We start from the raw sequence: 15251 nt of genomic DNA on the forward strand, positions 1-15251 counted from the left end.
GGAAGACCTAGAGTTCGGCGGTTTCGCGGTTTCGTCCTTTAAGCGGAAATTTCTTCCCCGCTCCCTTCTCGGGAGAAAGCCAAGGAAGGAACTCAGTCTGCTGGAGAGTCCGGCAGGGGCGGGGCTGTGGGTTCGGTTCGGGGTAGAGCTGCAGAACGGGACAGGGAGCGGTGAGCAAGGTGGGGCTATTCCGGGAGGAGGAGGGGGGTCCAAAGCCAACACCTAGTCCGCTCCTCACAAGCCTCCCCTTCTCTTCTCAGCCCCAGAGCGGGGCTCCGAGGGCCCCAGGGAGCCCTGGGGTGGGGGGCTGAGGGTGAGCTTCCCAGCCGTAACCTAGCCCGCTTTCTCTGTTACCTTTCTAACCTTGGCTGTTGCCCTGGGGCTAAAACTAAGGTCTTGGGGACCCAGGTCCCAGACTCCCCCACTTTCACAAACACTCACACGCACACACACCCCGCCTTCTGGAGCCAGGGAGTGGTTGGTGAAAAGGGGAGGCCAACTCGAGAACAAACAGGTTGTCAGAGAGTTGAATGGTTGGAGTCCATGTGCCCTACCTGAGGGGACAGGAATGGTTGGGGAGGAGGAGGAAGAGAGAGGAGGTCGGGAATGGAGGAGGGGCGGGGTTTTGTCACCTGTCACCTGCTCTGGCGGGCGGGGGGGGGGGGGGGGGTGGACCAGTATAAAACAGCCGGCACCTGTGCTGCTCCACCTCACACGCACGCAGTGCCCAGTGCCGGCCGCAGTCTGGTCTGCCCCCTCCCCACCCGGTTCACCACCACCATGACACCAGGCATCCAGGCCCCTCGCTTCTTCCTGCTGCTGCTAGTCCCGGTGCTGACAGGTGAGGGGCACAAGGTGGGGAAGGGGCTGCCCTGCACAGCCTTTCTGTGGGTTTTGTTTCCTGGCAGATGGCACCCCACAAGGCAGAAATGGCAGACAGGTGGCTAGTCTGTGCCAGAATAAAGGAGACAGGCTAAGAGACGACCCCCCAGGAGAATGGGTGCCAGGGGCCGGTGAATTTCCTGAAGAGAAGTGCAGGGTGGGGGTGGGAGTGGGAGCGGCAGGGGAGGTACATCTTAGGAGTGGAGAATGGCTAAAGCGGAGCGGAGGGTGTGGGAAGAGAGGGAGGCTGCAGCTGGGAGGGAGGAGGAGGGCTGACTCAAGGGCCTGCTCCCCAGATCCTCCTAGCATGACTTCTCCAAGTGCTAGAGGAAGTATTTCCTCCTGGTTCTGATTTACCCCTGAACCTCATTCTCAATTTCTTACAGCTCCTCCCATCACTCCCTCACCAATGGGTCCTACAACCTCTGGCCACACAAGCCCCTCGGGAAATACACAGACTGTGACTGCCCGAAGCAGCCCAATGTCCAGGTTCACTGACAGAAGTTCTGTGAGCACAACCAGCAGCTCACTCCCCACTCACAGTCCTGCCTCAAGTGTGGTCACCACTCCAGCTCCCGATGCCACCTCTTCCCCGGCCACCAGCTCTGCCTCAAGTGTGGTCACCACTGCAGCCCCCGATGCCACCTCTTCCCTGGCCACCAGCTCTGCCTCAAGCTCGGCCACCACTGCAGGCCCCGGTGCCACCTCTTCCCTGGCCACCAGCTCTGCCTCAAGCTCGGCCACCACTGCAGGCCCCGGTGCCACCTCTTCCCCGGCCACCAGCTCTGCCTCAAGTGTGGTCACCACCCCAACCCCCGGTGCCACCTCTTCCCCGGCCACCAGCTCTGCCTCAAGTGTGGTCACCACTCCAGCCCCCGGTGCCACCTCTGCCCCGGCCACCAGCTCTGCCTCAAGCTCAGCCACCACTGCAGCCCCCGATGCCACCTCTTCCCCAGCCACCAGCTCTGCCTCAAGTGTGGTCACCACTCCAGCCCCCGGTGCCACCTCTTCCCTGGCCACCAGCTCTGCCTCAACCTCGGCCACCACTCCAGCCCCCGGTGCCACCTCTTCCCCGGCCACCAGCTCTGCCTCAAGCTCAGCTACCACTGCAGCCCCCGATGCCACCTCTTCCCCGGCCACCAGCTCTGCCTCAAGTGTAGTCACCACTGCAGCCCCTGATGCCACCTCTTCCCCGGCCACCAGCTCTGCCTCAAGTGTGGTCACCACTCCAGCCCCCGGTGCCACCTCTTCCCCGGCCACCAGCTCTGCCTCAAGCTCGGCCACCACTCCAGTCCCCGGTGCCACCTCTTCCCCGGCCACCAGCTCTGCCTCAAGCTCGGCCGCCACTGCAGGCCCCGGTGCCACCTCTTCCCCGGCCACCAGCTCTGCCTCAAGCTCGGCCACCACTGCAGTCCCCGGTGCCACCTCTTCCCCGGCCACCAGCTCTGCCTCAAGTGTGGCCGCCACTCCAGTCCCTGGTGCCACCTCTTCCCCGGCCACCAGCTCTGCCTCAAGCTCAGCCACCACTCCAGTCCCCGGTGCCACCTCTTCCCCGGCCACCAGCCCTGCCTCAAGTGTGGCAGCCACTCCAGCGCACAAGGGCACTTCTGCCAAGGCTACCACCACCCCAGTTGGCAAGGGCACTCCATCCTCAGTTCCCAGCCACTCTGATACTCCCACCACCCCTGCCAGCCACAGAACCAGGACTACAGCCAGTAGCACTAGCCGTAGCATAGTGCCCCTCACCTCTTCCAATCATAGCTTGTCCTTCTTCTTCCTGTCCTTTCGTATTTTGAACCTCCCGTTTAACTCTTCCCTGGAAGATCCCAGCACTAACTATTACCAGGTGCTGCAGAGAAACGTCACCGAATGGGTGAGTAACTGCCTTCCTCCACGCGCTCCTTCGCAGCAGCTTCAGAACTGCTCGAACCCGTGCACCAAACTTAGTACCTACCCTCTCCCCCCAGATTTTGCAGATTTATAAGCAGGAGAATTTTCTGGGCTCCTCTAACGTCAAGTTCAGGTACAGTCTGGGTGTGGGCTCCGTCTGGGTGGGTAACTGTTGTTGTGATTGTGGGGAAGGACTGGTCACTGGTGGTTGGGGGAAGTGCCCAGAGCTGGGACCTGCACCTGAATTGCTCATTTCCCTGTGAGCAGGCCAGGATCTGTGGTGGTGGAATCAACTCTGGCCTTCCGAGAGGGCACCACCAATGCCAACCAGGTAGCGGCACAGTTTCTTCTGGATGAATCACATGAAAAGAGATACAGCTGGGTCATCTCAAGACTTATTGGTGAGGCCACTCTCCTCGCCTCAGGCCAGCGCGAAGCTTCTAGGGCCACTCACTCCCCAGCATCCGGATTCCTGCTGGATTCCTGCTTCTCCACGGGGAGGGGCGGGGGTAGAGGGGGAGGTCCCCTCCTTTGGGAAACTGCCCTGATGACTGACCGCTTTTCCTTTCAGTGGATGATGTGTCATTTCCTTCCTCTTCCCGGCCTGGGTCCGGGGTACCTGGCTGGGGCATTGCCCTGCTGGTGCTGGTCTGTGTTCTGGTTGCGCTGGCCATCATCTATCTCATTGCCCTGGTAAGTGTTCAGTCTTCAGCTCTACCCAGAGTCGCCCAGCTAGAAGGAACTCCGTGGCTCCCCCTAACCTCCTGTCTCCCCCAGGCGGTGTGTCAGTGTCGCCGGAAGAGCTGTGGGCAGCTGGACCTCTTCCCAACCCGAGATGCCTACCATCCTATGAGCGAGTACCCCACCTACCACACCCACGGGCGCTATGTGCCCCCTGGTACCAAACGTAGCCCTTATGAGGAGGTGAGGACGGGCCCCACGGTGGAGGGAGAAGAGGCTTTGCCTGGGAAGGGGGCCGGCAGGGGTACTTGCAAAATCCAAAGAACTTAGAAAAGGTGAGGAGTGACATAAAGCAAGCAGTGGAGCGCCTGGCAAGGAGGTGGGTTGTCAGGAAAGTTCTAGGGGAAAGGCCTGGGGAGACCATGGAAGAAAGGGGACCTCATGAGGGAGTGTCCCCACTACCAGGAGAGCATTCGCTGGTCAGCGGGGCTGGGGCCCTGCTGTGGCTGGGATGCCCAGAGGTGAAATGGGTGGGCACCCGTCACACAGGACTGACAAGGAGTGAGCGCCTGTCCCCCCACTCTTCTCCTAAGAATGGAGGGTAGGTTGGGGAATGTTGGGGGGGGTCTCCGATTCCAAGGCTGAAGTCTCACCAAGCCAGGTGAGCCTGGGTGGGGTTCTTGGGAGTCTCGGGGAAGCAAGGACCCTCCTCCTCCTTCCCTCCCCTGGCCTTCTCTGCAGGACTAGTAAATAATTACTTGATCACCTGGGGCAGGAACTCCAGGTGGGGGAGGGGACTTTTCTTTCCTTGACCCCATTTCCCCAATCCTGGGACTTCCTTCTCCCTGTTTCACACAGATGAGCACACACGCCTTCGTGGGCTGGAAGAGCCTAGAATGGAGGGAGACGGGCAGGAGGGGACCGTGAGGGGGCTGATGAGAACCAAGGGGAGGGAGTGCAGGGGAGCAGAGGGAGGAGGAAAGGCCCTGTTTACAGTCACCTGGCTGCTGGTGGTGCCTGGCAGGTGCTCTCTCCAAATTAACCCTTCGAGAGCTAGTCAGGCTCCCAGACCACTACCCCAGCCTGGGTGCCATCCAGGGGCCCTGGGGTGGCGGCTTCTCCCAGGGAAGCTTCTGCCCGTCAGCCTGGACCCCTTCCCCCCTCACCTAGGTTTCTGCAGGCAATGGTGGCAGCAGCCTCTCCTACACGAACCCAGCAGCCACTTCTGCCAACTTGTAGGGGCACGTTGCCCGCTGAGCATCCGGCCAGTGGCCTCTGTCATGGTCTTGGTCTTCACCACCAGTGCCCCCTCCCCCTTTTTCTGGACTGGTGAGCTGGGAGTTCCGGTGGGCTTGCTCACAGCCTCCTGCGCGTCTCTAACCCATCTCAGCCCTGGGGGAAGCCCATCCTGGCTCCTGGGGATGTGCCTGGGGCAGTGGCTCCAGGACGGGCCCGGAAAGCCCCCAAGTGGAGTGGGAACTTGTACATGGCTGAATAAAACATGGGCCTCCCCCGCTCTGGCTCTAACTTCTGATCTGTCATCTGTGACCCTCAGACAGGAGGGGAGATCAGGATGTATGTGTGTGGGGGTCTGGAGGGGACTTTGGGGGAGGAGGCAGGGAGGAAAGAAGGCCAGGAGCAGGGTTCATTTGGGCAGCAGGGGGTGTGGAGAGATGACGTTGGGTCAGGAGTGGCTGGTGGAAGAATTTGAGTCACCTCTCCCCCATCGCTGGCGGCACAAGAGGATGGCGGCACAAGAGGAAGGAGGAAACGAAACCTAAGTTAGGTTTCTGGCCTGGGCCTGCTCGGCCTGCGCACCCATGGCTCGCCCCTGGTTTCACCCTGGCTGGGGGCTGGCCTGCCCGCACCCTCTTCTCCCCTTGGCACGATGCCCTCAGGCAGTTCTATTCTGAGCTGCTCGGGTGTGAAGTAAGTCCTCAGGCAGCGATAACAGCCACAAAGTCAACACGGGATCGCAGCCCCAGAGTCAACACGGCCTGATAAGTGTTAGATCCGGGGCTGGAGCCAAGCCCAGTCCCCTCCCTGGCCATGGGCCCCCCCACCCGCCCGCTGGCTCTGGGGTCTGCTCCCCGCACCCTGGGAATGGGGAAGTGGTTCCGGTTCCCTGCCCCTTTGAGCTCAACCACATTCCCTCAGGGTGTGGGAGCTGGTGTCCCAGCCTCATCAGGGGACACAGGAGGTCACCAGAGCCATGCGCCCCCTGGCGGCCATGGTGGGCTCAGGCCTGGGCCGGGCACCTGTGTGGGCAGGAGGCTTGGGAGCCCCTGGCTGGGGGACCTCCTCGCCTTAGGGCCATACCCATCAGGCAGCCCTGCTGAGCGACAGCTGAGCACCGGATCCCTCCGGCAGCCACACCCAGCACAGAAGCTAAGAGGAATGGTCGGGCTCAGGGAAGGCGGAGATGTGCCCGGCATCACAGTTTATTGTGTATAAACCATGAAAATGACAGCTGTTGCTTGGCACAGGCCTCGCAGTCCCTACCACAGGGGGGCAGCAGTGGGCTCCAGGTCTTGCCTGGCCCAACCCAATGGGGACATCCAACCTGCGTGTGGCCCCAAAGGGAGCCGCGGCACATCTGCGTGGGTGCGGGTGCGGGACAAGGGAAGCATGCAAGAGGGAGAGGGGCGTACGGGCATGCGGCTGCAGGGCACGGGGACCCCTACACACAGAGGAGAGGGTCCTCTGCCCCTCCCCGGGAATGCCTAGGCAGTGTCGGCAAAGAGCCTGCCCACGCTAAGGCCATCGGTCAGCATCGGTGGGCAGGCAGCTCGGCAGGGCAGAGGGCGGAGCGGGGATCATGCCCGGTGTTCCGGGAGCTCCCTGCCCATTGGCCTGAGTGCTGGGGAGAACGGGCCGGGGTGGGGGCAGGGCTCTCCCATGACGTGGTGGGATGCCACGGGCAGAGGATGGAGCAGGAACTTGATGGGGTGGGGTCTGGATGAACAGGCAGTGGAGAAATGGCGGTCAGCCAGAGAGGGGAGCGGAGGAGTGTCCCTTGGTCAAGAGAAGGCCCTGGGGAGACACAGACACGGGGGGAAGGATCGGACCACCTGGTAGGAAGAGGCTGAGGGAAAAGCTGCCGGAGGGATCACCCGGCTCCAGGAAGCTCAGAGGGCCAGGGCCTCGGGAGGCCGAGACCGTCAGTCCAGCTTGGCGAAGCCCCCGATGGTGACCTTCCTCTCGGGCTTGCTGCCCACGGGCTCCTGCAGCTGCACAGCACCCCCCCCAATGAAGCAGAAGGCGGGGCACACGGGCCCCGAGCAGTCCAGGGGGCACTCCAGGAGCCCCCGGAAGGACACCGCGTCCAGGAAGGAAACCCGGCCCTGCTCGTAGTCCAGGCAGATGCCCAGGCGGGGGGGCAGGGGCACGGTGCAGCCGGCGGCCGGGCCGTCCCTCCCCGTCAGCCCTGCGCTGGCGCTGGCCCCGGCGCCCAGCAGGATCTTGCCCATGCCGATGGTGAGGAAAGCAAAGGGCGGCGACGCCTCCACCGTGGCATCCTCGGCCCCGCTGTCGTGCCCGCTGTCCGGGTCGTACCTGCAGGAGAGGGCACTGGGTAGCAGGGTGTTGGGGTGCAGGAAGGGGGTGGGGGATGGGTCCCAGAGGGCTGAGGTGTGGGAAGTGCGGAATGCTGGTCAAAAGGGTGGATTTGGGATATGGAGGAGAAACCATGTCGAAGAGACGGGTTAGAATGTAGGGTCGGGGTGTGGTTTGGCAGAAAAGGGCACTGAAAGGAAGTCACGCTGGCACGAGAGGTATCGGGCAAAGGACAGGCAAGGTGCTGATACAGCGCCCTGCAGACGTGCAGCCGTATCAGGAGGAAGCTGTGAGAAGTGTGGTTTGGGGACATCCCGCGGGGAGAGGGTTCTGAGGGTTGGAGAAGCTGGGAGAGTGAGGAGTTTGTGACCAAGTCCTGGTGAAGGAGGCGCAGAGAAAGGATGTGGGAAGGTTAGGTGTTGGGAGAGATGAGGGTAGACTGGTGTCCCGGATGAGAGCTCTCAGAAGGATTGGGGTTGGGGGCCGAGCTGCTCTTGGGCAGAGAGCTGGGAGGAAGGGCTCAGGCAGGAAGGCATGCGCAGGAGGGTGTTAAGTAGGGTGTTAGGGATGAGAGGGTGTGGAGATGGAGAGTTTAAGGGGAGAATTTTAGGGCGTGAAAAGATATGGGTGAAAAGGTATGGGAGAGAAAGGCGTTTGTGGGGAGAGGAGGTTGGAAATGGGATATCGGGGAATGGCGTGGAGGCGTGGAGAGACGGTCTATCTTGAGTGACAGATGGAAGGAAGTGGAGGTGGTTCCCTCTTCTTTCCTCTCCTTCCCCAGCCACACACTCCAAAACCCAGTCCTCAGAGCCCCTCCCCTGACCCCTCCCTCACTTCCCCTGGCCACAGGCCCCGGTCCGGACTTCCATGACTTTACTGCTTCCTCCTCAGTCTCCCCCAGCTCCACCCCAGCAAGTCTGTGCTCCTCTTGCCACCCCATCCTGCCCCCAGCTCCCCACCCCGGGTCCCCCACCCCCTCCCTGCCAGAGCGGCCTGACCTGGGGCTGATCACATCGGCGGCGCCCTGGAAGCTCTCCTGAAGCTTGCTCTCCAGCCCGACGCCCACCTTGACCAGGTAGGAGGCTGGGTCGACGGCGCAGGCCCAGTAGCTGCGGCCCTGAGTCACGGCCACGTCGCCCAGGACCACGTCCACACTCAGGTGGCAGCCAGTGAGCAGCCGCTCAGCGGCCAGGAGCAGGGGCAGCCCGGGCACGCTGCGCACCGCCCGCTGGTCCTTGCTGATGGCCAGCCTCTCCCGGCTGGCGCCCCAGCGGCCGTCGAGGAAGAAGTGAAGGACTGGAGTGGGGGAGGTTGAGACAAAAGGAAGGACCTCAGGGACAAACTGGGGACTGAGGCGTGAGGACAGGACACTGGGAGGTTTCAGAACATGGAACGCGCTGCCCAGGGCGTTGGGAACAGGGCCCGGGGAACTGGAACGAGGGGCACAGGGAAGCAAGAAGTGGAGATTCCAAGTGGGCATGGGACCCCCGAGGAGTCGAGTGATGACTCGTCGACACGGAAACCGGTCCCCAGACCAGCTGACTCACAGGGCTTCCTCTCACCCCTTCCCCCGGCTGTTCCGTTCCATGTGGCGACATCCCCACATCTGCCTGCACCTCCCAGCCCACACTCTGGTGCTCACATCTGGTGCTGACATCCAACCCCTCCCTCATCCACCCCTGGGTGGCAGGGGTGACAATGCCTGTGTCCCAGGGTCCACACTATGTTCTGGACAGTCATTGTACTGTCACTTATTGAGCCCTTACTTGAGGTGGAAACTCTGTTAAGACTTTACATGAATCAATTCAGTTAATTCTCACAACAGCCCTCTGAGGTGAGTATTGTACATACCCCTACAGAAGAGGAACTTGAAGTTCAGAGAGGCTGGAAAACTTGCCCAAAGCCATACGGTTGGCAAGAGGCAGAGCTGGGATGCGAACCCAGCAAACCTAGCTCCATAGTGAGTGAGTGTGACCCCCGGCATCATCCCGTCTCTCCAGCGCTCACCCGGCCCGGCCGGTCAGTGCCTGGGCCCCAGCATGCCCTGTGCCCTGTCTGTGCCACCCTGTGCCCACCCCTCGGCCCACTCACCGGGCGCTGGGGGGGTGTGCAGGTGCACGTCCTCACTGTACTCGCCATAGCCAGCCTTGTTGCAGCCGCGGACACGCAGCACGTACACGGAGCCAGTGTCGGGGTTCTCCAGCAAGGCACTGGTGCCCCTCACCTCCTCCCGCCGCTGCCAGTGGGCGGGGCCCGGCTGGGCAGGCACGTCTGTGCGCCGGAACTCAATGGTGTAGTGCCAGGCAGGCGGCGAGTGCGGGGGCAGCCGCCAGCACAGGAAGATCTGGTCGTAGGCGAAGGTGCGCTGCGTGTCGATGACCGGAGCCTCGGGCACTGTTGGGAGAGACAGTCGGGTCAGTCGGGATGGCCGCTGGCCGGGCATGGAGGGAGGCAGGAAGAGGGAAAGCAGCGGGAGCCGGGGGGTGAGTGTGGGTGAGAGGGACTGGGGAGAGACCCAGCTGGGCCCTGGGCAGGGATGGGCAGGCAGAGCCCAAGGGAGGAAAGAGGCAGGTGCTCGCTGGGCAGGCAGGAGGCCTGGGTGCTGGTCTTGTCTGCGCCCTGGCCTTGGCCAGTTACCTCCCCCTCCTGGGCCTCAGTTTCCTCCCTGTCAAATGAGGGCCTCAGGCCCGAGGGAGACCCTTCCTTCTATGACCCTTTTCTTCTAGGAATAAAGAGCATCCCCAGGGAAAGGCCACTGGGACCCAGGCAAGAGGGCACTGAACGGAAGGAGGGGACAGAGCGGGAGGGAGGGGGTAAGGGTCAGCAAGACAGAAGGGGGGACAACAGAGGGCGAGCAAAAGCTTGATGGCAGGAGACAAAGGTCAAGGAAAAGAGGAGAAAAGTCTGAGGACAAGGGTCATAAGGACAAAGGGCAAGGACTGGACAAACACCTAAGGAAGGCGGAAGAGAGGCCACTGGGCTGGGGAGGACCGGGGAGGACTGGGGAGGGCGAGAGTCTGGTTAAGGCAGGACAGGGGAGGCAGCAAAGAGTGGTGGCCAAGCTGCAGGGGGCTGGGGGTGGAGCAGGGGCCCGGGCGCTGACTTGCCTGGGGTGCTCCGGAGCAGAGTCCGCGGTGGCCACAGCCTACAAACAAAGAGAGGGAGAAGCAGCGCTGAGCGCGGGGCCGGTGTGGCCGGTGGGCTGGGTGGGAGGGGTGGCTGGCCAGGCCGGGCAGTAGGCTGGGAGGTCCCCGGTGGGCACTGCCCCCCGGGCCCGCTGCTGGGGGAGGAGGGAGGAAGGCTCTAATAGGACCTGGGGCCTGGCCGTCTCCTTACCTCGAAGGAAGTTCAGCTCTGTCAGCAGCTTCATCTCTCGCCCCACGTCCAGCTGGCAATGGCGGAAGGAGGAGTTGGCAGCTGGCCGGAACATCTGGAGGGCCTCTGTCGCCCGAGCGATCCTGGGATGGGGGCACCCAAGGGTCAGGCACTGCCATCTGGGCCGCCACCCTCCTTCTTGATTCTGCCTGCCTGCCCCTGAGCCCTGGCATCAGCATGGGTCTCTTCCTCGTCCCCTCATGCAAGCTGGGGATTGGTTTGGCCTGGTGGGAAAATCCTCAGGCCCAGCTCTCCATCGGCCGGGACTAGAGACACTGTCTTAGACACCGACTACACCATGATGCCCCTGCACGCACACCCTTCTCTCCCCCCGGAGCCCGTTTCCCTGAGCTGTGCCCTGAAGTACCTGTTATGTAACTGCTTGGCTGCTTGCACAAAGCAAGGCTGGTCCGTTTCCTTAAGGACCTCCTGGGCGTAGCCCACCAGGCCTGAGCCGTCTAGGAGGCTCCGGTGCTCTTGGAGCTGGGCGCCGAGGCGGGCCAGCCGCTCCTGCTGGCATTCCTCTACGGCCTGAAGCAGCGACGCCCTCTTCTCCTCCAGCACAGCACCCAGACCCCGCACCAGCTGCGACACCTCCTCCTTGGCCTGCTGACCACTCACCTGCCCAGAGAGCAACACTCACTATCTTCTCGCAGGTAGTGCCCGTGCCAGCCTCCTGGGGCCCCACACCATGGCTAGGATCACAAAGAATCTGGGGAAATGCCACCCACCCATTTCAACAGGGCCAGGCCTATGGGTCCAAAGGCACCGCATACCCACATGGCCTCAGCTCCTGGCCGTTTGTGCTAACCTTTCTGGTGCCCACACCATGATCCCTAAGGACGCCCCCAAACAAAAGAGATCACCACTGGGACTGTACCAACATCAGTGGCGTCTGTGCCACCCTCATTGCCCACGCCCGCGCCAGCTGACGTATGCAATCTGGGATCGGAGCCATCGCCTTACCCTAGCTCCAGGATATGTGCCATCCTCAGCAGGTTTCCGAGCCTGAGGGCATCTGAACTACTTTCCTGGGACTTTTCAAGCTCCCCCTGTCCTGTCCCCACTGTAGCTCCAGGTATAGCCTGCCCTAGGGCACTGATGTTCCTGCTAGCCTGGTTTAGTCAGAACCTGGACATTCATGGACCCCAACTTCCTGAGCTTGCAGCCAGGTGATGGGGCCACGCCTCCCCACACCCTCTTGCTGTGTCCAGGCCCAGGTAGGGCCAAGGGCCACCTCTATGCCCTCCCTCACCTCAGTGTGCCTCAAGGTCTCCTCCAGCTCACAGATCTGGGTCTGGACTGTGTCCTGGTTTCCTAGGATGTATGTCAGGCTCTTTGTCAGTTTGTCCTAAGAGGGAAGAAAGCGGTGGGGATCACACCCGGCTCGGCAGAAGCTGGCATTAGAGGAGGTGTGAGAGGATGCGAGGCTGGGAGGCAGCCCGGAGTGGGGGTTAGCTCACCTTGAGGGCCTGGTAGGCGCTGAGCACCGGGGTGATCTTGTGCCCGCTGTGGGTGCGCCTGACTCGGCAGAGTTGGCATACCAGACGCTGGCATGTCTTGCAGTAGTGGGTCACCTCTTCCTTGTGGTCTGGGCACATGAGGCCCTGGGGACAGAAAGGACAATGGCATAGTCAGCCAATGGTCGGCGTCAGGGTGTGACCTACTACGGGAGCAGTTAGGTGCCCTCCCTCCATTGGCCAGATGGGGGTGAAGAGGAGCTCAGCGGGCGGCGCTCCACAGTGCCACCTGGTGGTACATACTAGCATCGAAAAGAGCCTTTCCTGCAGCCTCCAGGCACCAGCATCCTCCTCCCTTCATCTACCTCAGGAGAGGCGTGGTAATAACAACTTAAAGATGACGAGTAATCTTAGCCTTGTGGTCACTAATTAACCGTGTCCACCTTGTTCTCTGCCATCTCCCAATGCCTGGAATAGGGCGGGGCACTTAGATGCTTGATACATATTTGTTCAGTGAATAAATGCATACAGACCTTCAGTGTACAGATAGCTTTCACAAACATTATCTCATGATCCTCTGAACGGCCCTGCGAGTGTGGATACTGCAGGACATACATCAGCCTCCTTCAGCAGATAGGATGAAGGCTCCGTGTTCGAGGATCTGTCCAGCGTCTTTTTTTTCCTGCTTTCCACTTGTTTTATTTTTTTAAATTTTATTTTATTGCTTAAAGTACTACAAAGAGTATTACATATGTCTCCTTCCCCGCCCCCCTTGACATTCCCCTGGCCTCCCTTACCCCCAGTGTCTTGTGCCCATTGGTTATGCTTATATGCATGCAAACAAGTCCTTCGGTTGATCTCTTACCCCCCCCCCCCCCAACCCTCCAGCGCCTTTTTTGTTGTTACAGAAAAAGGAGCTTGGCGATGGCAAACCCCTGCCCACCTCCTTTTGGAGGCTCACAAGGCCAGGCACCCCATCCGTCCATTTCTACCAGGCCCCTCCCTTCCCAGGCTCTGCAAGGGCCGCTCACCTTGGGGCGGAAGGAGAGGGTGGGCAGGGTGGGCTCATGCTGGGCCTTCTGGGTGCCCCAGGGGTGGAAGAGCTTGAAGCACTCGTTGCAGAAGGTGGCACGGCACTCGGTGCAGCCCTTGGTGGCCTCCAGTGGTGGGGGCTTGCACAGCTGGCACAGGATGGAGCCACCCACACTCACACTCTGCCGGTACCGCTCCACCACGCGCTCCAGGGTCAGGTTCCGGAACAGGCCTGCCAGGCCCCGCTCCCCCAGCTCCACATCGCCCTGGCAGGCTGGGCACGGGAACATGATCACCTGGGGGTGCAAAGCACCTCGCTTCCGCCCGGGGTACGTCCCAAAGCCTATGGATGGGCCGGGGAAGTAGGACGTCAAAATTACAGCTGGCTGGAGGTGGGGGAAGTCTGTTCCACTAAAAAATTAATTTTTTATTGTGTCATAGCTCAGCTGAGCCTGACTGAGAAAAAGCTCCACCCCCTGAAAGACAGACAGATACCCCTGACCAAGGATGACCCTTCCCATCTTCCTGATGGACATCCCAGCATCCTCACCCCCACCCCACAGGCTCCAGCCCACCTGACTTCAGCAGCCGGTCCAAGCGTTCTGGCTTAGGGAGAGTTCTGCGGGACAGGCGGGGGCTGCGGGTGGAAGGGGTGGAGGCAGGAGACGTGGGCTCGGAGCTGGGGTCCCCACCGTGGCCTACATAGCCCTGCTGGCCCAGCACCTCGCGGGCACAGGCCTGGCACACGTTGTGGGTACAGGGCAGCACCAGCGGCTGCTTGTACATCTCCTGGCACACTGGGCACAGCAGTTCCTTCTCCATGTTCTTCATGCTCGTCTGTGGAGGGACCAGGAGGTTAGGTCAGAGCTTGGACGCGGGATATCTTGACAGGCCCCAAGGGGTCTCAGGCAGGGGCAAGACCAGCTACGTCTGGCTTTGCCCCAGAACCAGCCCAGGCCTGGTCCACAGACCTCCCCAGCCCTGTCTCTTGCCTCTATTTCTCGGAGGCAGAGCTAAAGGCCTACGCAGGAGGAGGGATGCTTGGAGATCGTACCTCCGCCAGCGCCAAGCTCCGCCCGCTCCACTCCCCCGGCCCAGCCAGATCTGCAGCCCCTGCACCTGGCCAATGCCCCCTGCTCCCCGCCCCCATCTCTGCTCCTCTGCTCCCGCCCCCGGCACGTCTCTCAAGGACACCACACCTAGGGGACCCCTGCCCCCTTCTCTGGCACACCCCACGCCCCCTCCCACGCGTGACTCCTCCCTATAGGCAGGCGCAGCTCTCTCTCCATCCTCCTGCTCACCACGGCCGCGTTCCTGCTGCGGCTCTGGCCTGCGGCCTCCCCAGCCTCCATCCGCCATCCTCACTTCCCCAGGCATCTCCTCCGGCCCCCCGATACTAACCATTCTCCTTTGCCCCCCACCATCCGGACCTCCCGCTCCTTCCCCCAACGCTACTGGGCTACCCGCAAACCCCTCCCCGAGCGAGGGAGAAGCAGCCTCCCTCCTCGCCCCCTCCCCACCGGAAGTACCCCTCCCTTTCTTCGTGGCGGGGGTCCTCGCTATGCCCCACCCCCTCACCTCACCTTGGTCCCCCTCTTCGCAGCCATCCCGGTCAGGGGCGCAGCTGACACAAAGGAGGGAGGGACGTGGAGGGAGGGGGGAGGAAGTGATGGTGGGGGGAGCAAGGTTGGCACCGCCCCTGGGAGAGCCGGGCATGAGTTGCCATGACAACCGCAGGAGGCTGGGAGGCAGCCCGGAGTGGGGGTGCGGTGGGGTGGGGTCTCGTGGAGCTGTCCAAATTGGGAGCTACACCCTGGGGTAGCTCCTTCGTCGCCCCTACCTGCCCTCAGATTTCTTGGAAATTTTCCAAGCTCACACTCGCCCCGTCCTCACAGCGCAGCCCCACTGCCCTGCAGCCCAGCCCCGGTGCACGGGGGCCGCTCCCCCAGCCCACCCGCTGCGTCCCGGCAGCTCCCGGTTCCTCACGCCCCAGCAGATGGACACCCTCCCGGCACCCGCCTCTGGGCGGCCCCGGAGGACCATCTCATCCCTGCATCCCGACCCTCCCAGTCCTTTCTGCATCACCAGCCCTCTCCGCCCCCACCCTGCCTCCCAGCCTCTGGCCGGATCCCCACCTGTTCGAGGAGGTCCCGGCCGGTCCCGAACCCCTGCACTTCCCCACCCCTCCCCCTCGGCCCCACCTTAACTCACACTGATGCGGACCAGTGCGTCCATGATGGAAGTGAAGGTCTGCATGTCCTCGCCCTCGGCCATGGTCCTACCTGGCCCGTCTGCCCCCGGGTGCCCGATCCCGGCAGCGGCTGAGAACCCGGGGCTTAATGCAGGAGCCCGGTGGGGGTGTGGGGAGGGGAGGGG

The 15251-nt window shown here is 62.2% G+C and overlaps 2 protein-coding genes across 3 annotated transcripts; one reads left to right on the forward strand and one right to left on the reverse strand.

Moving 5' to 3' along the window:
- Window positions 1-684: 684 nt before the first annotated feature.
- Window positions 685-4980, forward strand: MUC1 (mucin 1, cell surface associated). 2 transcript variants are annotated; one of them, XM_036344636.1, is made up of 7 exons: window positions 685-841; window positions 1269-2755; window positions 2850-2905; window positions 3040-3173; window positions 3344-3465; window positions 3550-3696; window positions 4624-4980. In XM_036344636.1, exons 1-7 carry the CDS (start codon window positions 781-783, stop codon window positions 4690-4692), a joined length of 2076 nt encoding a protein of 691 aa, XP_036200529.1. In that variant the 5' UTR covers window positions 685-780; the 3' UTR covers window positions 4693-4980. The 2 variants fall into 2 exon arrangements, with proteins under 2 accessions (XP_036200529.1, XP_036200530.1); XM_036344637.1 differs by having other exon boundaries at window positions 769-855.
- Window positions 4981-5750: 770 nt separating this feature from the next.
- Window positions 5751-15221, reverse strand: TRIM46 (tripartite motif containing 46). Its single transcript, XM_036344664.1, has 10 exons — window positions 15087-15221; window positions 13451-13712; window positions 12875-13218; window positions 11847-11990; window positions 11639-11734; window positions 10751-11004; window positions 10345-10466; window positions 9100-9402; window positions 8007-8304; window positions 5751-7008 (listed from the first exon to the last, which is right to left on the reverse strand). Exons 1-10 carry the CDS (start codon window positions 15147-15149, stop codon window positions 6615-6617), a joined length of 2280 nt encoding a protein of 759 aa, XP_036200557.1. The 5' UTR covers window positions 15150-15221; the 3' UTR covers window positions 5751-6614.
- Window positions 15222-15251: the final 30 nt, after the last annotated feature.

This window comes from Myotis myotis, unplaced genomic scaffold (assembly GCF_014108235.1).
Source record: "Myotis myotis isolate mMyoMyo1 unplaced genomic scaffold, mMyoMyo1.p scaffold_m19_p_18, whole genome shotgun sequence".
NCBI lineage: Eukaryota > Metazoa > Chordata > Mammalia > Chiroptera > Vespertilionidae > Myotis > Myotis myotis.

Excerpts from the sequence above, each read along its gene's own strand:
- MUC1 (XM_036344636.1), top strand. The coding sequence starts at position 781 with ATGACACCAGGCATCCAGGCCCCTCGCTTCTTCCTGCTGCTGCTAGTC. Across the intron at positions 842-1,268 it reads GCTAGTCCCGGTGCTGACAG|CTCCTCCCATCACTCCCTCA; the intron begins GTGAGGGGCACA and ends AATTTCTTACAG. Across the intron at positions 3,174-3,343 it reads GGTCATCTCAAGACTTATTG|TGGATGATGTGTCATTTCCT; the intron begins GTGAGGCCACTC and ends TTTTCCTTTCAG.
- TRIM46 (XM_036344664.1), bottom strand. The coding sequence starts at position 15,149 with ATGGCCGAGGGCGAGGACATGCAGACCTTCACTTCCATCATGGACGCA. Across the intron at positions 11,735-11,846 it reads GCGCCTACCAGGCCCTCAAG|GACAAACTGACAAAGAGCCT; the intron begins GTGAGCTAACCC and ends CTTCCCTCTTAG. Across the intron at positions 9,403-10,344 it reads AGAGCTGAACTTCCTTCGAG|TGCCCGAGGCTCCGGTCATC; the intron begins GTAAGGAGACGG and ends CTCTCCCAACAG.